This window comes from Nomascus leucogenys, chromosome 5 (genome assembly GCF_006542625.1).
Source record: "Nomascus leucogenys isolate Asia chromosome 5, Asia_NLE_v1, whole genome shotgun sequence".
NCBI classification, from domain to species: Eukaryota; Metazoa; Chordata; class Mammalia; order Primates; family Hylobatidae; genus Nomascus; species Nomascus leucogenys.
The window spans coordinates 8,032,281-8,054,081 of NC_044385.1; the positions used below are offsets into that span (position 1 = coordinate 8,032,281).

General features: G+C 39.6%; 1 protein-coding gene across 1 annotated transcript in view; it reads right to left on the minus strand.

Moving 5' to 3' along the window:
• FMN2 (formin 2) overlaps positions 1-21,801 on the minus strand; it is a 395,593-nt gene that overhangs the window by 284,896 nt on the left and 88,896 nt on the right. Inside the window, 2 exon segments of the mRNA XM_030812620.1 lie at positions 11,008-11,063; positions 21,264-21,411. Of these exon segments, the coding sequence (XP_030668480.1) occupies positions 11,008-11,063; positions 21,264-21,411 (204 nt within the window).

Consider the following 21,801-nt stretch of genomic DNA (forward strand, 5'->3'; position numbering starts at 1 on the left):
AACATTTGGGGAAGCGAGCCGGAAAAAAAGGGAGATAAACGGCAAAAAGAACCAGCCTTTTTGGTTCCTGCTCACATATTGAGAATTTTCTTCCTACTTATTTGAGCTAGAGTTGCAAGAGGTACTGGACCATACTTTAAAGCAATCTATCCCTTAATTGTCTCAAGTAATGCAAGGAAGGAAAGCACTATTTTATTACAGCTTCACTTTCCTTGAATGATCTATGGATGGAAAGTGCAGCTCAGTTTTTCACCTCCTAATCGCCTCCCTTGTATTAACACCCAACTCTTCTCAAATATCTTTTTTGTTTTGTTTTGTTTTTTTAAGAAAAATCTTCCTGGCCAGGCGCAGTGGCTCACACCTATAATCCCAGCACTTTGGGAGGCTGAGGTGGGCGGATCACCTGAGGTCAGGAGTTTGAGACCAGCCTGGCCAACATGGTGAAACCCTGTCTCTACTAATACAAAAATTAGCCAGGTGTGGTGGTGCATACCTGTAATCCCAGTTACTCTGGAGGCTGAGGCAGAATTGCTTGAACCTCGGAGGTAGTGGTTGCAGTGAGCCGACATCGTGCCACTGCACTCCAGCCTGGGCAACAGAGTGAGACTCCGTCTCCAAAAAAAAAAAAAAAAAAGAAAGAAAAGAAAAAAGAAAAAGAAAAATCTTCCTAAAGAATAAAGCCTGGATAAAATCAAATGGAGTGGATTTGAAATATTACCCGGAGTGGTAGAGCTGCCTTTTGGCCCTGCCACTCTAATGGAATTACTCTCAGCACTGCTCGTGGTCTCCTTATTGCCAAATACTATAGATTTAACCCTGTCCTTTATAAAGAATCTGAGACTATTAATCATTCCTTCCCCCTTAGAACTCTTTTCTTCTGGCTTCTGTAATTTTACACTGCTCCTCCTCATTTCCTTCTCTGTTTCTTCCCTTGGATTTTTTGGGGGCGTGGAATAGAGACTTTGTACTTAGCCTACTATCCGCTCTCTACATACTGGGAGAGTTCATCAATTTTTACATCTTCGGTCTCTCATCTTGATAGTGATTACTGCCAAGATTTTCTCTCTCATCAATACTTCACTTCCATATTGTGACTGCTTAGCTAATACTGCTATTTGATTACGCTACCCTGTTCCTTAAAGTGCATCTGAGGGTACGGGAAAAAACCTAACCATAATGCTTTCTCTATTCTCTTACTCAACAATGAAAACAGAAGACTTCTGTGACCTCTGTCATCAAAATGTGCAAAGATTTCATCCCTCCAGCAAGCAATCAATTCTATTATAGACACCAGATGAGTGTCCTCTAATTCAAATCAATTCTAACACTATCTACCTGGAGGTAGCATCAGGTCCCACAGGTTGAGGGCTCATCCTCAAAACTGCCCCCACTTCATATGCAAGCCACAGGTCCAGGCCTCTGCAACTTCTGACCAACTGGCTATAAATCCAGGATCCCTCCACCCCCTCCGCAGGTTCAATGTGTTAGACCAGCCCACAGAACTCAGGGAAACACATACTTTTGCTGACTTACTAGAAGGGATGTTACAAAGGATGCAAATGAAGAGATGGATGGGGAGAGGCTTGGGAAAAGGGGAGCACCACCCTCCAGGAAAACCATGTGTTCATCAGCTATCTGGAAGCTCTCCAAACCCATCCATTTTGGGGGTTTTAATGGAGGTTTCATGATGTAGGTGCAATTGATTACAACACTGCGCACTGGTGACCAACTTCAGCCCCTCCCAGTTCCCGAGGCTGGGGGGTGGGGCAGAAAGTCCCAACCCTCTTACTACGCCTTGGTCTTTCTGTGGACCAGCCCTATCCTGAAGTTACCAGACAACAAACAGTAGCATATAAAAAGACACTTAACCACTTTGAAGATTCCAAGGATTTTAGGAGTTGTATGCCAGGAGATGGCAATTAAGATCAAATGTATGTTTCATAATATCAAGCATCTTATCCTCCAACAAAATATTCCTTTGCCTGTCCTGTAGTTTACCTAGGCTTGGGAACATCTTTCGATCATTTCTCTAATTCATTGTCTCTTAAACTCAATGTGCACCAGAATCGCCTAGAGGGCTTGTTAAAACACAGATTATTTGGGAGGTTGAGGTTGGTGGTTCGCCCGAGGTCAGGAGTGAGACCACCCTGGTCAACATAGTAAAGTATCGTCTCTACTAAAAATACAAAAAATTAGCTGGGCATGGTGGCGGGTGCCTGTAATCCCAGCTACTAGGGAGGCTGAGGAAGGAGAATTGCTTGAACCTGGGAGGCGGAGCTTGCGGTGAGCCGAGATCATGCCATTGCACTCCAGCCTGGGCAACAAGAGCAAAACTCTATATCAAAACAAAAACAAAATCAAACAAACCAAAACACACACACAGATTGCTGGGCGCCCCCTCCACAGTTTGCAGTTCAGTAGGTCTGGGTAGGGCCTGAGAATCTGCATATCTAACCAGTTCCCAGTTAATACTGATAGTCTGCAAACCACACAGCCTAATTGACACCCTAGACACAGTTACCAAACCCATCATTTCAATTCTTGGTTGCTACTTTTCCTGTATCACATCAGCATCTTAGTTGAGAAGTAATGGAATTACTTTGAGAGTTTAATAGCTGGTCCTAACTGGCTCCACTCTCCCTCTTCCTATCAATTCTACATTCCCTTGCCAGGTAATTGTTCCTTAAACTTCCTTGCTCACTGGTACTTCCTTCCTCAAAAACTCATGGCTCCCAACTACTGAGCATAAAACGTTTTAAATCCTCTATTAGTCTCATAAGACCTTGAATAGCCCATAAAATGTGGAGACTCCATCACTCACTCTGCCTACTGCAAAGGGGTATTATGAGAATGTTGAGTTTTTTTGTTTTGTTTTGTTTTGTTTTTTTCAAGACAGGGTCTCATTCTGTTGTACCAGCTGGAGTGCAGTGGCACAATCGTAGCTCACTGCAGCCTTGACCTCCTGGGCTCAGGTGATCCTCTTGTCTCAGCCTCCCAAGTAGCTCATGCCACCATGCCCAGCTATTTTTTATTATTATTATTATTGGTAGAGACAGGGTCTCCCTATGTTGCCAGTGCTAGTCTCAAACTCCTGGACTCAAGTGGTCCTCCCACCTCAGCCTCCCAAATTGCTAGAATTTCAGGCATGAGCTACCACACCCAGCCTTATTGTGAGAATTTAAAAAGACACAGTCAATTTTTGTTATTCATAGTAGTTTTGTCCTATAAAGTCTTTGTGAACATCAAATTAGTGAATACTGAAATACTGCTTCTAGAAAAAAAATACAGGTTTAGATTCCTGCAAGCCCCGGTCACATTTTTGTCAACCAATCAATGTATTACCTTTTTTAAATGTGTGTTCCTGCTGAAAGACACCTTTTTAAATATATATTGCTGATTTCCTATGCAGCAGCAGCATCACTCAAGCCTGAACAAAGCTTATCTGACATGTGTTTTCGCCACAAGGCACATCATAGCCTTCTTGCACATAGGGACATTAGACAACACGGCAGCTGTACGCTTTGAGGCAATTTCAAACAGTAAAACCAACAAGAAAAAGCACAAAAACGTGAAAACACAGCCACAAAAATACTCTTATTTACAGAATGAGAGCTAAAAGAAGAAAGCAGAGCCTTCACCTCATTCAACATCAGCCGGGAAAGTACATGTTCAAGCAACTCAAATTTCTCGCCACTTGGAGCGTGTTTGCGATTGGCCACGAAAGCACCATATCAATATGATTTGGGGACTCCAAATAAATTTTAGCAAGTAGGTGAGTTCGCAAATACATGCAAATCCGAGAATAATGAGGACCACCTATGCAATGAAAGCAACTTTCAAAACCAGAGTATTGCTCAACTATAACAACAATAATGATAAAGAGCTAACATTTTGAGTGCCGGGAACTCCTCCAAAGCATTTTACATAAATATATTTAAAACTCACAAAAAAAATGTAGAGATAGGAATTCTTATCTTACCCATTTTATAGATGAGAAAACTAAGGCACACAGAGTAAAATGCTATTCCTAAATTCTGACAAAGATTCTCTCCTTGATCAAGCTCTAGCCAGGCTCCTCTGAGCCCTCTTCTCAACTAGGCCTTAACCTTGGCCTGTAAAGACTTGAGCAAACATTAAGAGTTTCTAACAGCTAAAGGCTGCATCCCAAAGATAATCCTACCACTCTTTAAATTACTGCCTAAGAAAACTCAAGGCTGCCAAAAAAACTTACTGATTGTTTCAGGCTTCACCTGAGGATAGGGCCTCTTTCCTAGTCTCTGGCGGAGGACAGACTCCTCACTTCTTATAACTGCCAGTTAGCAGACACAGCTGGCCTAATCTCATTTACACTAACGAACCCTTTGCAGTTTTTCACTTCTGAGTCTCCTGAGCCTCCATTCACCCTTCTCCCTATTCCTTTATTCTCCCTTTAAAATGCTTGGTCACCTCTGTACAAATCAAAGTTGAGTTTGGTTCACGCTGGACTCCTCCCTAGCGCAATAGTTGCCACTGATATAAAATCTGTCCTTACCATTTTAACTAATGTCTGACTTTGTTTATCTTTGACAGTTCCCCAGTTAAAAGTGGAATAACTGGGATTTGTGCCCAGGAAAACTGGTCCAAAGCCCAGATCCTCAACCACTATGGTATGAATATAAGCAAATGTTCTACCACTCCCGAAATGCACCCTAGACTGAGTCTTCTCAAGTCCAGTGTCTAGAACAAAGTCAAGTTTAGACAAATTTAGATTAAAAAATAGAAGTAGATTTTTTAAAAGGGAATAGGAGTGCAGAAGAAATATATGTATAAGACAGATACGAAGGATCCTAAAGATTAAAAAAACAAAAACAACAACAAAAATAAAACAAAACAAAAAAACTAGTGTATTTTTTAGGGTTGGAACAAGCCAGCCAATCATACAGGAAATAGTGAGTGACAATGCTGAAGACTGAGGATGGCAATGGAAAACCCCATGTGTCAAACTCAGGAGTCTGAACATTTTCTCAAATGCTATGAGCAGTCACCGGATGAGTCTAAGCAGATATCAGACATCAGCAAATCTGGATTTTAGAAAGATAACTCTGGAGGCATTGTGGAGGAGAGATTAGAAGGGTTAAGACTGGAAGTAGAGAGATCCATCGGGAGAATATTGCAGTAATCCAGATAAGACTGGGCTCTGGGTTAAGGCGCTGTCAGGCTGCAGGCCAAGGAGGCCCCGGAGGAGGAAAGCAAAACCGAGCCTCCAGGGCAGCTGCCAGCTGAGCTGCCTCTCAGGTCACCTGGACTATTGTGCTTCTCCCTGGCCCCACACCCAGTGCCGTATTCACTTCCAATTTTCTACCTTTACTCTCTTCTCTGATCTGAAATACTCACTCTTCTTCCCTCTACCTATCCAAAAATAACGATTTGATTCAAATTTCATCCTTCCTAAGAAATTGCCCTTAATTGTAGTCTCTCAACAACCTTCCCCCTTTTTGTGAAGTTTATCTTGGCAGAATTACATTGCATCTCACAAATCATTTCATGTACGTGAAAGAGGTATGTTCTTCTAACTGTCTGCTTCTTAATAACCAAGATTTTGTCTTATAATTCTTCGTATTTCCTTCAATATCTACCACAAATATCTTGCACACAGGCACACAGTAGGTCAGCAGATGTTCAATAAAAGACAAGCCTCCTTTATAAGTAGAGAAATTTTGTCAGCTCCATGACCCCCATTAGATTAGCTGCTTGGACTGTTCGCCTTTCTCCACAGGCCATTAATAATGTTGCATAGTGCAAACTAGTTTTACACCATCTAAAACTCAATAGAGCAAAGATATTACTTCATTTCACCTCCAAGCCTGACCACCCCAAGGAAAAACAAAAACAATCCGTGACATCCAATTATTTCTTCACGTTCTCATCTCAAGTTCTAACTGCTTTCCAGATGTTAGCTGGTTTTCATTCTTAAAACTCATAGAAGAGTTTTATGATTATTTCTAAGCTAAAATGTCTATATTTTTCTCTGAGCTCCTTGGAGTTTCTACAGAATAAAAATTATTCCCGCACCAAAAAAAAAAAAAAAAAATCCTTTTTTTCTCTTAACATAGTATGATAAATACCTTCCAAAATATTACCTATGTTCAATGTCAGCACTGCCCTAAGGGTATCCTGTCTTCTCTTCCCTTCCTAACCATCTCTCGCTTGCCCCTTCCCAGACTCATTAGGTCAGAGTATTTATTGGTTAAACTATTTATTGAGGACGTAAGAATGATGAGACACTGAGGAAGACTTCAAGGATGACTAACTCATGGTTTCAGACCCAAGTATCTCTCTCTCTCTCTCCTTTAAGACTTGTGTTTCTTACTCTGCCTTATTTTAGTTATTTACTTGTCTTGTGGGTTATTGTTTTGTTGGTTTCCAATTACTTTGCAAATTCATATTACCTTTTGCCTTGGAGTTGAGAAAGACCTCACATTCAACAATGTTTCTTTAGAACCCTTCTATATGTCTAAGACATTCTACCCCAATTCAAATGGCTTGTTTTATTAAGTCTCCAGCATTATTTCCTCAGAATTACTTTTACCCCACTACTTTCTTTTTTTTTTTTTTTTTGAGACGGAGTCTTGCTCTGTCCCCCAGGCTGGAGTGCAGTGGCGCGATCTCGGCTCACTGCAAGCTCCGCCTCCCGGGTTCACGCCATTCTCCTGCCTCAGCCTCTCCGAGTAGCTGGGACTACAGGCGCCCGCCAACACGCCTGGCTAATTTTTTTTTTTTTTTTTTTTTTTTGTATTTTTAGTAGAGACGGGGTTTCACCGTGTTAGCCAGGATGGTCTCGATCTCCTGACCTCATGATCCGCCCACCTCGGCCTCCCAAAGTGCTGGGATTACAGGCTTGAGCCACCGCGCCCGGCTACCCCACTACTTTCTTTTGATCTCACCAATGCTTCTTTTGCCCTTCAAACTTTGCTTCTGAGTAACCAAGACCATCCACAAGGCTACTCCACATTACTCCATCTGTTTCCTTGACTTGTTCCTAAATTATTTCTGAAACTAATGGAACTGAGTGGCCATTGCATAAAGAGTACTATAACAGATACTTTAAGGAAATCCAATAAAAAAAATTTACTTCTTCAAATAAATTTGCAGTTAGATTGGGCAATGAGGGGACTCGGCAGGGCTGATCAGAGCAAAGCGTTTTTCTGACACTTGAGAATTTATTTGCATACAGACCATGCAACCTATGGGGGAAGACAGTGCTGATATCGTATAATTCCTTTTTATTATCTAGCACTTTGTAATAGATGTGACTATTGATAAATGATAAATATTATAAGGTGCAAAGACCTGACTTTCAATTGCCTGTTATTTTCAATTCTTACCCAGAGCTAGAGTTTTTTAAAAAATGTTATTCTATTTCCTTTCCAACTAGTCCATTTACATTAGAAAGATATCAAGAGTTTTAGAAAAATGCTTTGAAACAAAAATTGTATATATAATTTCAAAAGCAAAAAGTTAGAAACTAGGTGGCTACCAGGTGAAGCATGTTACCATACACCAATCTTTAACTTAGAAGCAAATGTTCTTAGATAAAATAATTGACACTAAGCTATTATATACTATAGAGTGTAAAAGGCTTTACAGTTTAAATATTTGAAATGCCAAAGATTTAAATAAACAGAATCAAAAGACAGTCGCATTTCAGTTTTATGACATAATTCTTCAGATAGAGCAGATTTTCAGAGCATATTACCTGAAATTAAAATAATCAGTAAGTGAGGCCTAAAGAATGTAATTTCATTTGAAAACCTAATTCCACAGGGTCATCAATAAAAGCATTCAAGGAGTAGCTATAGTCCATTCTTTTCACTAAAGTGTCAGCTGTATTTGCTTTAAGCATCAGACTCTCTGGCAACACCACAGCCTTCTACTCCTGTGAGTTGAGGAAAGGCTTTATGAGTCATGTGTTTTTTCTAGGGATATTGAGCTCTCAGAATTATTAACTACAGAAAGAGTAAAAGTCAAAACTCATTCAATAAATTCCAATGTGCTCAGATTGAGAGAACAGGTGTCTGAACGCACATCTGAAGAATAACTTAGAGAGGATGCTTTCCAACTCGGCTGCAAGCCTCTGACTAAGCAGTCCTGGGGATCTTGCATTACGACCACAGAAGAACGCAGGCAGCACTGGATGGACCAGAAAAATCTCTTAGGTTCATCATTCATACTGAGAAAACTGCCTTCAAACCTCTCATTTCCATCTGCATTTAGAGATACAGAACTGCCATCTAGTGACTAAGAAGGAAAAAGCAAGGACTTTCCACGAAAAATATTTTTTTTTACATAACAAAGCACTAAAGTTAGTAAAATTAACACAACTTAGCACATCAAAGTTCTAGTAAAACTTCAAAACGTATAAGTGAATATACTTATTTGCCTCTATAATGTTTCTTGACATCTGGCTCATACATGGTATAGTTTAAATAAAATAAAATAAATTTAGAATCTCATCTGATGATTTTGGCATAGGGTGATTACCCATGTAAAAGCATAATTTTTATCATAGTATAAGTATAAAATCAAACAGATCTATACTCAAATAGTGGGCCTACCCTTTATCAAGTTTGTGATCTTATGCAAGTTACTTTTACCTCATATAATCATTTTCTTTAGCAGTTAAACGCACATTATAATAGTTAAAGGATTATTGTAAGGATTTCTTAAGGTAATAGAGTAAAAGAACAAGTATACAGTAGGTTGACAATTAATTTGAGTTTTCTGTATCCCCTTTATGGCCGGTTACTTTAGGCTGTCATGAAACATACTCATATCATCTAAGAAAAGAATCAGCCCACAAAATACATGTATGACAAAGAGTTAATGATTCCAAAAGTAAGTGATGTCATTGTTGGGTGCTTAAAATCGATTGCTTCCAAATATTGTTACCTCCCAATTAATTTTCCTGACTTCCAGACACTTCACTGTCAACAAGGATAAGATGTAACATTTATTCAATCTATTTCACCCTTGAGTCTTCAGGTTGTAAAATCAAGTGTTTTTAAATAACCTACTCCATTAGATTTTCTGCTTATTGCAATATATTTTACCATGGTCCATTGCTCAGGAAAAACACTCTATAATGTTACACACATGAATATATATCTTGAAATAGCATAACATAGAAAGCAATGTTGTACAGGTTTTATCACTGTTGATATCATCAAATACTTCCTCTTCAGGTTCTCTTTAACATTATCATATGTAACAATTGATTCATATACGTCCTGGACATAAGAATTTGGAAAAACTTAATATATTCCTTTAAATCACAATTTAGCCATGCTTTCCACAAAAAAAAAAGGCTTAAAAAGTGAGGGAAGATTTGAGGGTACTACTTTTCTTAATAATTGCTGACTTTACTATTTCTTTTTAGCTTTTTATCTTTCTTTATCTTATTTGCTGTGGGCTAATCATTGCAGATAATTAAGGAACCATCAGTTGAGTCCACCATGCCTCTCCAAGTACCACCAAGTTGATGTAGGCCTCTGCTCCCATCACAATAAGCTGGAAAAACTTGCTTTTTCAATGAATTGTCCTTAAGGATAGCTAATCTAGCTGCATTTTTGAAAAGCACCCAGGTGCTGTTTTCAACTAATGTTATACCCCAATTTCTCCTCCAGGGGGAGCACAACTTTCATGTATAACACAGGGATTCTTTTCTAAAGGGAAGTTACTTTATTCTTTGATGAGTTCTCAGAGATCAGCAATAATTTTACAGAGAAGAACCTTATGTCCCAGGTAATCTAAGCATGTTGTCATCACACTAATCAGAAATAGATCCGGGTGTAAAACCCAAGTATGTGTCTCCTCATTTTCTCCTAGACCACCAACAGAACAGACACATCTTTTTATTGTTCATTTCTAATACTAAGTTACTGTCAAAAGCATAGTTGGGTGAAAATGTAAATTGGTTTGTAAGCAATAGTTTTATAGCCAAAAGAGCAATTGCTACCCACAGTTACTATTCCATACAAATGTTTCCTTTCTTGCAGCTTTTTTTTTTTTTAATAAGAAATCCATTTTAGCATAAGAAAAAACCCCCACAAACTTTGGCTCTTTGGTAACTGATATGGTTTGGCTCTGTGTCCCCACCCAAATCTCATCTTGTAGCTCCCATAATTCCCACATGTTGTGGGAGGGACCTGGTGGGAGATGACTGAATCATGGGGGCAGGTCTTTCCCATGCTCTTCTCATGATAGTGAATGGGTCTCACGAGATCTAATGGTTCTAAAAATGGGAGTTTCTGTGCACAAGCTCTTTTTTTGCCTGCTGCCATCCACGTAAGATATGATTTGCTTCTCCTTGCCTTCCGCCATGAACTTGTGAGGCCTCCCCAGCCATGTGGAAGTATAAGTCCAATAAGCCTCTTTCTTTTGTAAATTGCCCAGTCTTGGGTATGCCTTTATCGGCAGCGTGAAAACGGACTAATACAGTAACAGAAAAAAAAAAGTTTCTGTGGACATTAAACAGATACTAATTAATGTTTCATCCACCAAAGTAATAAGAATCTTATTTGACTTTAGCAAAGCTCTGACAAATTTTTGTTAACAACCACCAAAGTAATAAGAATCTTATTTGACTTTAGCAAAGCTCTGACAGATTTTTTTATTTAAAGATCATAGCCATGGGACTATTTGAGCAGGCACATCTCGCAGACTTCTCCCTGGAGTGGCCACCGTTTCCTGCTGGAGCCAGCTGTTATTGGGCCCAACTCTTTGGCTGGATATAGAATAAAACAGCTTCTGAAAAGCTTGTACTCAGTTCCACTTCAAGGCTGATTTTCTATGCAAAAAATAAATGGAAGAAAACATCCCCTTCTGCCTGACTGGATTCCGCTGCAGGCTTAGGGAAAACAAGGGCATCCTAGCCAGCCGGGCAGATGGAAAGATAAATCACAGAGTTTGTCACAATCTGAAGACAAATAAGACAGATGGGAATCTGACATCCTAATAAGATCATCTTACCTTCTGGACAGCATCCAAGCATTTTTTGGGAGTTTCTGAAACAGCAGATTGAGATTCTAGATTGGAAAGGAAGCAGACAGTCAGTATCTTAAAGGACAATTTTCCTATTTCTTCAATCAGAAAATAAAACTTTCACTAAAATACAGCATTAACCATAAGTACCAAAAATATCCAGTCTCTCTTCCAATTATATAACTGGGTTATTAGGATATGACTACTTTTCAGTATATATAACACATACAATGAGAATGCTCATGTCATTTTTAAAAATTGGGATATTCCTATGCCCTCTATATATCAACTATCCTTATTTGTCTCAATTGCTAGTTTCTAAATTGTGCCAGAAAGTCCTTCTAAGACTTTCACAGATCATATTATTCACTTAGCTGAAGTCTGTATCACGATAGAAGCCACCTCACCAAGGTTGAAGGATGGGAGCTCAAAAGCCTGGTCTAACTGTTGTCAAATTGCCCCTTGATTTCAAGGAGGGATAATGAACATTGTCACCAAGAGACACTGGGAAAGAAGGGATTCTGAAGCGGTTTTTCTCTTTTAGTCCTCAGGTCATCTGAGATTCTATGAGACTGCAAATTTCATCATGCTAAAAAAACCTAAGGCATAACCAAGTCAGGGATTTTTTTTTTCTTAAGCGAGAGGGCACTTTCTTCTAAGTGAAGCTTGCGTACAAATTTAAAAATAAGAGGGCCTTTAGGATAAAAATAGAAAGGGCCTTCAAGGAATTCCTCGTGCTCCATGAATCAGAGCCTGAAAAACCACTAATCTCATCCATCCTCTGACCTTTCAGATGAGAAATTCAAAGCCCATAATGCAAGTGATTGTTGGCAAGGTGAAGACGAGAGTTTATATCTCCTGACTGTCATGTTGCACCCCTGACTAGCATGCAGACCAGACCCTGGACACAAGGTACAGCAGTCACTGTTTTTATTTTTTTTTTCTCTTTTTTTTTTTTTTTTTTTTTTGAGATGGAGTTTCGCTCTTTCACCCAGGCTGGAGTGCAACGGCGCGATCTCGGCTCGCTGCAACCTCCGCCTCCCGGGTTCAAGCGATTCTCCTGTCTCAGCCTCCTGAATAGCTGGGATTACAGGCACCCGCCACCACACCCAGCTAATTTTTATATTTTTTTAGTAGAGACCGGGTTTCACCATGTTGGCCAGGCTGGTCTCGAACTCCCGACCTTGTGATCCACCCGCCTTGGCCTCCCAAAGTGCTGGGATTACAGGCGTGAGCCACTGCGCTCAGCCAGCAGTCACTCTTTATGGTCATTTTGACATTTCCAACTTAGCCACATGGTAGCTGATATATGTGACAATGCTACAGAAAAATAAAAGGCATTTAGTATTTAAACAGCATAACATACTGTTAAGCTACATTGAAAGTTTTCATTTCACTCAGATGAGAATCTGTCTCCACAGGGACCCACAAGGCTTGGTTTCAACTACTGTTACTCCCTAGCCTCTCTACCCACCTCCATCTGTCCTAACTTGCTCACCAGGCCAGCCACCCTGGCCAGCTCGCTTGTCTTGTAACACACCAGTCATGCTTCTTCCATCGGGCCACCAAAGCCACAGTGGCTACTGCCTCTGCCCAGAGCACTGCACTCACTCTTCTTCCCAAAATCTGCAAGCCCCACTCTGTGGCTGCTTCCTCTGGAGTTTTGCTAAAGCAGCGACCCCACCCACTCCTTGGCACTCACCACACACTCACCCTTACTTTCTTGGTAACCTGGATCATCACACCATATACTCCATAATGCATTTGGTTGCCTACTTATTTATACCTCTCATTCCACTAGAACATAAACTCTGTGAAAGCAAGAATTTTTGTCAGTTTTTCCCCTTGTTGTATCCCCCACATCCAAATAGTACCTGGCACTTAGTAGGTGCTTAAAATATTTGTTGAGTAATTGTAGGAGTGAATGAAAGAATAAATGAAAGATCAAAACAATGATGAGACCATGAAAGTGGGTTCCACCAGGAAAAGTGGGGGTATCCTGGGCAAAGAAAGAGAGAGTAAGGATTTTACAAGAGACAATATAGATATTTGCCTTGCCTTTAGCTATTTCCTGAATCTCAGCTAAGAGTGTATAGTTTAAAACAAAAATCATTGAGAATAGCATGATGCAGTCACTTACCAGTAAGTGTCACGGTGGCAATAAACAATTGGCCCTAAAATACAACCATTTTCCCAGATAAATATAGCATGTCACTGAGCTCATCAAAAAGAGATTCTTCTCTTATATACTGACAAATCTCTACTCTGAACTTAACACCAGAGTTAGCCAAATTTTAATAAAGATCTTTAACAGCAAAGCTAGTTAACAGTTAATATTAAAGCAAATCCAAACTCCAGAATGCTCTCATGTTCTATGGTTTTTCGTCACTTCCACAACAGACTCAAGACAAGTCTTGGCTTTGTACCAGTGGAGAAAAGTTTCTCTTCCTCTTCTATTTAGATCGTGCCATAAGAGCCTAAAGGCTCTCCTGGTGGTACACGAAGAGTTCTTTACATTAGAAATGCACAAAATGCTTTCTAGCTTTTTTCTATAGTCCTTGACCTGGTAACTGGACCCAAAAAGTAAACTTCTGGGCTCTGATGGTAAAGAACAAGTACAGTGTAGCAGAAAAACATACTTAGAAAACCACGTTTATTAGAAAGATGCATCAGCAAAATATTCTGCACACCTACACCCAAACTTCCAGCTTCTCTCTGTCTAATTCAATGGCTACCTGAACTGAATTCATTCTCCCAACCTCATCCCTTTCGCTATAGTTTTATTTGTTTGAATCTGTGTGTTAAAACATCGAAGAGAAATTTGGAGGTTGAAATGCTGTCTTCAAAATCATAAGCTGGAAAATAGGAGTTCTAGAGGGTCGAGATTTTAAGATGAAAGAGACGTACATAATAACTCTACTGAAAAATAAAGAGAAAATAAGTGAGAACCACTGAGAGAGGAGAGAAAAATACATGATAAGGAAAAAAAAATACAGAATAAAAGAAAGAGAGATAGAAGGAGAAAGGTATAGGAGGGAGAAAGTAAAGGGAAGCATGAAAAATGGTGAAAGTGTCCTTTAGGGAGCAGAGAGAAATTGATGTACCAGTAATGGCTGAAGGGCGGAGTCACTAGATAGGTGCATCTGAGATATCAGCTTAGTTCCAACTTTCATAGAGCTCCCTAAATGAAGTGATCACTCCCGGAACTCCCGACTCCCACGTTGCCAACACTCTCCTCCTCCCAGGATCCAGGGCACTTTCAGGAATTGCCTTAAACCCCGCTCTAGGACAGACTGATCATCTCCATCAAATATTCATCACTAGAATGGTTATTATTTTCAAAGAGTACCCCGGTGAGAGAGCTCTCAAGGGTACATTTAAAACGGCCACCTCCTTCACCCATCCTTCAAATTAAGAAACCAGAATGTTCTTTAAAAAAAAAAAAAAAAAAAATCAGGCCGGGTGTGGTGGCTTACATCTGTAATCCTAGCACTTTGGGAGGCCGAGGTGGGCAGATCACAAGGTCAGGCCAATACGGTGAAACCCCGTCTCTACTAAAAATACAAAAATTAGCCGGCCTGGTGGTGGGCACCTATAGTCCCAGCTACTTGGGAGGCTCAGGCAGGAGAGTCGCTTAAACCCGGGAGGCGGAGCTTGCAGTCAGCCGAGATCGCGCCGTTGCCCTCCAGCCTGGGCCACAGAGCGAGTCTCAAAAAATAATAATAATAAAATAAAATAAAAACTCATTATGAAGCAGAAGCAGAGAGGGAGAAAGAACATTCCTTAAAAAAAGTTAAATACGGCTGAGCGCAGTGGCTCACGCCTGTAATCCCAGCACTTTGGGAGGCCGAGGCGGGCAGATCACGAGGTCAGGAGATCGAGACCATCCTGGCTAACACGGTGAAACCCCGTCCCTACTAAAAATACCAAAAAAATTAGCCGGGCTTAGTGACGGGCGCCTGTAGTCCCAGCTACTCAGGAGGCTGAGTCAGGAGAATGGCGTGAACCCGGGAGGCGGAGCTTGCAGTGAGCCGAGATTGCGCCACTGCACTCCAGCCTGGGCCACAGAGCGAGACTCCATCTCAAAAAAAAAAAAAAGTTAAATATTCCATTTTAAAAAGTTACCTCAAAATTCTGAGCATAATCTAAAATTCTGGACTCCCTATGGACTCCAAATGTTTCAGGACTGACCTCTTTATCACAAAATAAGCCTTTCACTCACAAAACAAAACATACTTGGATGAGCTGTGTATTTACGGAGAGAAGACAGTAAGACAATGAGCGGGATATGCCTCTGCTAAGAATGGAAAATAAACTGCCTTTTAAAATATGCATACAAAATATGCCTTCTAAAAATGAATGAAGTAGTCTCTAAACAGACATTTTAAGTTAAAATGAAGCTATATAAAATTATTATATTATAGCTTCTTTAATGGTATATACCAGTTTGTTTCAAATCCAGTCAATTTAATTGAAACAGAATTCATATAAACTCCATTAAAATATCATGACTTATGATTGGCTGCCTAATAAATGCAAGATGTTTTTAATTCTGATATACCATGTCTTTCCACAAATGAAAATGTGGTTAAACACTTGAATTTTCCTAAATGAGGCCAATTCCATGATCTGCTTATTTGATTATTTAATAGTATTGAGGCTTTGCCTCTCATTGTCAACAAAATATAGCCAGCCACATCTAGGCTCTAGTTAGCACAGGAGAAAATGAAGGCCAATTTTATAAAAACTATATGCATGTATATATACATGTATATATATACACATACATGCATACACACACTATATAATATATATTCAATATATTAATTCAATATATGATATATATTCAATTTATATATAGTATATAATATATAATCATAAGCCAATCATATAATATACATAATATTATATATATATTATATATTTACATGTTGAAAATGGAGAATTATCTTTGGGAGACACAGTCAATCTATTCCGGTACATTTTATTCCTTAAGTGAGAGTCTCAGAGAGATAGAATACTATCAAGTCTCCCCTAGTCCCTTATAGAATTTCTGCATTATCTCAACCGAAATTATGTTAAAACATTTAAACAAAACACAGAAATGGACTGGGCATGGTGGCTCATGTCTATAATCCCAGCACTTTGGGCGGCCAAGGTGGGAGGAACACTTACGCCCAGGAGTTCAACACCAGCCTGAGCTACATGACAAAACCTCGTATCTACAAAAAAATTTAAAAAATTAGCTGGCATGGTGGTTCACACTTGTAATCCCAGCACTTTGGGAGGCTGAGGTGGAAGGATCACTTGAGCTCAGGTGGTGAAGGCTTCAGTGAGCTGAGATCATGTCACTACACACCAGCCTGGGTGACAGAGTTAAACCCTGTCTCAAAAAAAAGGAAATGAGTTAATACTGTATTGACATTGCACGGCACAGAATTTCTTCTCTTAGGAACCATTAGAGACACTTCTTTGGGATATTAGTTGTGCTTCTCTGAGTGACTGTGTTTTCAATCGGACACTGAGGAAGACGCTCACATTCCCCTTTCTGCTTTGCACCTGAGGGCTAAATTTCCAATTACCTTTAGAAATGGCAGATCCTTATGAGATACATTTCACTCGGCTGTCTTATCTCAGCTTCATTTTATTGTTCCATCCTAAATTGCTTTTAGTTTGATCTATATTCCTTTATGATCCTTTTGTACATTTTACATATTTATAAGCTGCTCACATCTTTTTTTGGAACAAAGGTGAATTACAATGTATTCAGCCAGTGCATAACTGCACTTTAAAGGATTTTCACATGAAAATCTTCTGCCGTGGTTCTTTGTTTTCTTTCTTTTATTTGTTGCAGCAGGAAGTCAGCTACCATGTTTCTACCAGATCCTCTTCCATGTATTTTCTTCTAGGATTTTCTGTGCCTTGATTGCCTTTCTAAAAAGTCAGTTCTCTGTTTCCTCTCAGCCATTCACATTTTCAAAGACAAGTAAGGGACATGATTTTCCACAGATGAAATGACAATGATCAAGTCCCTATTCACATCTCCACACCTGCTCCTGCTCTGGGTTCTCCGTGAATTTGAAAACTCAAGTTAATTATTTGATGTTGTTCAAATCTATTGAATGACCTTTGAAACTTGGTATTGAGCCCCTAAATTGGTCCAAGAACTGTTTTAGCCCATACAAAACTCTCCCTCAAATCTTGCATTAATGTGCTAGGTAGATGTTTATTTAGATCTTTTCCAGCAAAAGATTTTCATCATTCACTCAAATGTTTGAGTATACACTATATGCCAGAAAGTGTTGAAATTCTGAAAGCTGATGAGGAAGACATGTATATGTATAAACAGAAAAATTCAATACATAAAGCATTCAGATGACAGAGATATGAATAGGATGTCATGGGACTCCAGAAAAGAGTCTATGAGTGGGAAACAGCCATGGATGGGTGGGCGAGTGCTGTGTATAGGCAAGGGAAACTGAGGGAGAAGATAAAGAAAAATGATAAATAGAAAGGGTTTCTTTGTATCAATGTTTTTGCCACCAACTGGTTTGGGTTTTTTTATTTGTTTAATGCCACCAACATGGGAAGCACATTACTTCCTTTTTTCCCAGCCAGTCTTATCCTTCAGGAGTGTTCTGCAGACTTCAAAAGGTCAATGTTAACACCTTAGGCCCATCTGTGGAGACAATGCCAACTGCAGAGGGAGCCGGGATGAGAACAAAGGACTGCCAGGAATCTGCAACTCACTGTGAGAAGAGGCACCAAGACCTCACCATGGCCTCAGCCCTTCCAATTCATACAAAGAAGGGGCAGTTCCTTCACCAATCCATAAAGGAGGAAAAAACCATCTTTCACAGAAGAGATCATGAAAAAGTTAAAGTGAGATGCTCCCTATGCAGTTAAAGTGAGATACATGAAAAAGGCAGAAGAGAGAGTATCACAAATCTGAATTAGCTGGACATGTGAATTAGGTAACCAATTTTAAGAGCTGGAAAAAAGGCCCAGTGCAGTGGCTCAAGCCTGTAATCCCAGAACTTTGGGAGGCCGAGGGGGGTGGATCACCTGAGGTCAGGAGTTCAAGACCAGCTGGGGCAAGATGGTGAAACCCCGTCTCTACAAAAATACAAAAATTAGCTGGGCATGATGGTGGGTGGCTGTAATCCCATGCCTTCAGGAGGCTGAGGCGGGAAAATCACTTGAACCCGATGGTTGCAGTGAGCCGAGATCATGCCATTGCACTCCAGCCTGGGAGACAGAGTGAGACTCCAAAAACAAACAAACAACAACAAAAAAATGAGCTGGAAAAAACAACGAACGAAGCAAGCAAAAAAAAAAAAAAAAAAAAAAGTCCTCAATTTTCTAAGCTAGACCTGCAAGTCTTTCTTCTTCTTCTTCAAAAAATGTCATTGAACTCTTTGACTTTGAATTAAAATAGAAAGGGGTCAACCGGGCGCAGTAGCTCATGCCTGTAATCCCAGCACTTTGGGAGGCAGAGGCGGGCAGATCACTTGAGGTCAGGAATTCGATACCAGCTTAGCTAACATGGTGAAACCCCGTCTCTACTAAAAATACAAAAATTAGCCTGGCATGGTGGTGGGCGCATGTATCCCAGCTACTCGGGACGCTGAGGCAGGAGAATCACTTGAACTCAGGAGGCGGAGGTTGCAGTGAGCCAAGATTGTGCCATTACACTCTAGACTTGGTGACAGAGTAAGAATCCATGAAAAAAAAAAGGGGGGGGGGGGGTCATGTGTTATATACAGTGGATTTAACCAAGATGTCACTACAGAAGAATGTGCACCTATCAGTTAACTACAAATAGATCATTACTAATTATATTATCAAACTTTGTGATTGATGTAAAACATGAGACTGTAGGCAAAGGTTACCTATGACATTGACATTCCCACTCTTACAACTGACCGATTAGAAGAGAGTGTGGTATAGTTCTGGGAATGAGGCTGTCTGATGGAGGTGTCTTTCCAAATGAACGTCAGGGAGTCACAACAGAAAAAATTTAGAAAGACCCATTAGATCACTCTGCTGAAAAAATGCTCTATGACTGTTGGGGTTTATAATAGATCCACTAGAGAAAAATAAGTCACTAAGTTAAATTACTTCTTACCTCCATCATCCTCTTCAAGAATGCATTTTTAAAAAGGAGACAAGTTATTTCATTAAAAATCATTTGCTCTGGCATTTTGCAAGCTACATCAAATCATGAAGCAAAAACCAGGTGACAAACTTCCTGGTATCAATTCCAACTATCATCTTTTACCAAACTAAAATTCAGGTTATTGCATTCAATTAACTTCTAGTCAAGTGCTCCACCAGTATATATACCAGCAACATAAAATGTTTCATAATGCTTTATAAAGTTCCCTAAAATTTAAGAATATCATATAAATGTTTCAGTTAGAAAAGTTGAGAATGATACAGTAGGGAAGAGAAAACATGAAAATATCACCCAATCAATGATGCAAAACACGGGATATAAACAACTGTTAAAAGGGCTCTCCACGCAATTGATTAATTCAACTATATCTACCCCTAAGTATTTTGTATCAATAAATGTTATCATAAATAGAGTAGTGTGGAAAATGGGATCAATACTTTTAATTGTGTGTTTTCCTTTGAAAACTAAAAGTCCTTTAACTTGCTTGCTTTTCAGGTGCTATCATGTTAGAGGTCTCTGATCTCTGAAGATCTTTGCTTAAAGGAAGTCTGCCTTGGCCTTTGAGAAATTGCTCTCTGTAAGTGTTACAACAAACTCAGTGTCCTACCTGGAACAACACTTCCTACACTCTCTCTCTCATTTGTTGTTCATTTCAGGGAGTACAGCCCACCTAGTGAATATTAAGCAGTGTTTCAAAAGCACTGGACATTTCAAAAGGGAGATTCAAGGTCAAGTGGGGGCCCTCATTTCAGTGCATCGGTGGAAAGAAAAAAGGCACAAATACATTCCTCCAGAGACTGGGATAAAAATGGGAGGCAAGTGCAGGACTTTGGTTGGGGGACTGGAATAAAACCTTTTACATTGTTGGTCATTGTTGGTTGAAAGGGACCTCATGAATAAGGCAATGACGTGAAACAATGATAATAATTGTAATAAACAATATTAAATACATGGAGCTAGGTACTGCATTCTACATTCTAATGCTTCATATAAATGCCTGAATTCTCAAAACAGCCCTATGCAGTACATGCTATGCTCATCACCATTTTACAGATGAGAAAACCGAATACAGTTGTTAGGAAATTTGCCTAAGATTACAAAGCTAATAAGTTGGCAGAGCCCAAGCTCCATGCTTTTAAGTTATGCTCTTCTACTATGCGTCCAAAATAAGTTTCCAATGACTATCTTCCTCTCTATGAGCCCATGAGAAAAAAAAATCAAAATTCTTAACTCTAATATCTATGTTATCATTTAGGAAAATCTGGTGAAGGAGAAATCTATGAATAGCAATGATGCTCTTCTATTTACTCCTCACTCATGCTTCAGAAATCAACATTTATGCCTGGTCAGTCCACCAGGAGGAAGTTGGGAATTTATTGCAACAAAATGAAGAAAAGCCCAGCTGCGGTGGCTCATGCCTGTAATTCCAGCACTTTAGGAGACCGAGGGAGGAGAATTGCTTGAGCCCAGGAGTCTGGATCAGCCTAGCCAACAGAGTGAGACTCTGGTTCTACAAAGAAATTAGCCGGACATGGTGGTGCATGGCTGTGGTCCCAGCTACTTGGGAGGCTGAGTTGGGAGAATCGCTTGAGCCAGGGAAGTTGAGACTGCAGTAAGCCATGCTCCACTGCACTCTAGCTTGGGTGACAAAGCAAGACCTTGCCAAAAAAAAAAAAAAAAAAAAGGAAGAAGAAGAAGGGAAAAAAAAAAAAAAAAAGGAGAAAACAACCATATTCCATAAAGAATTGTTACACAAATATGGTTCTCAGTTCTGTATGACAAATATAAAGTGTTTTCTTAAAACCAGGCTTGGGGTCATCATCCTGCTGAACTCCTCCAAATAAACCTGAGGCTAATCTCACGCTAGCTTCCCAGCCAATAACACAAAATAAGACAACAAACGGAACGAAGAGAGAAAAGACCCCAAAATAAAAATTTTTTAAAGATTATATCTGAATGCCATGCAATTAAAAATAAAAGATTACTTAAAACTAAGATTTAATAAAACGTATATCTCTCTATCTTGCCTCTTCCAGTTATCTCTGAAGACAAAGGAAACGGTTACCTGTTTCAGCATCCTCGAGCCTATGTTCCTCATCGGGAGGTTTGGATGGTGGCCCCATGGATGGGACTCGCCTAGGAAACTGCCCTTCTGAATAGTCCAACGAGTGTGTGGGTTGACTAACTGCCGCCCAGGTATAAAGTTGATCTTGCTATATTTAAAAATAAAAAATGTTGAAATGCTATTAATTCAGTTACAAAAAAATAAGCCCTGACTAATACATTGCAAAATCATTTCTATGTAAATCACTTATATATGCATACATATATGAAACAAAAACAGCATTTTATACTATTCAGTGTAGATTCCTAAGATACACATTTTTTTCACGCAGTCATTTTATCTTTATAACCACATTTGCCTCAACTTCGTTTCTATAGTAAAACCTACACCTCTTTCTTTGGAGGGAGAGATGCTACGTAGCCCTGCAGGGAATTATAAAATCAGACAGTCCAGACAGTCAATCAGAGAACTCCCTGAACTAGCATCTTTAATTCATCTGAATATGATATCCCTTTTAAAATTGTTTATATACTTGTGG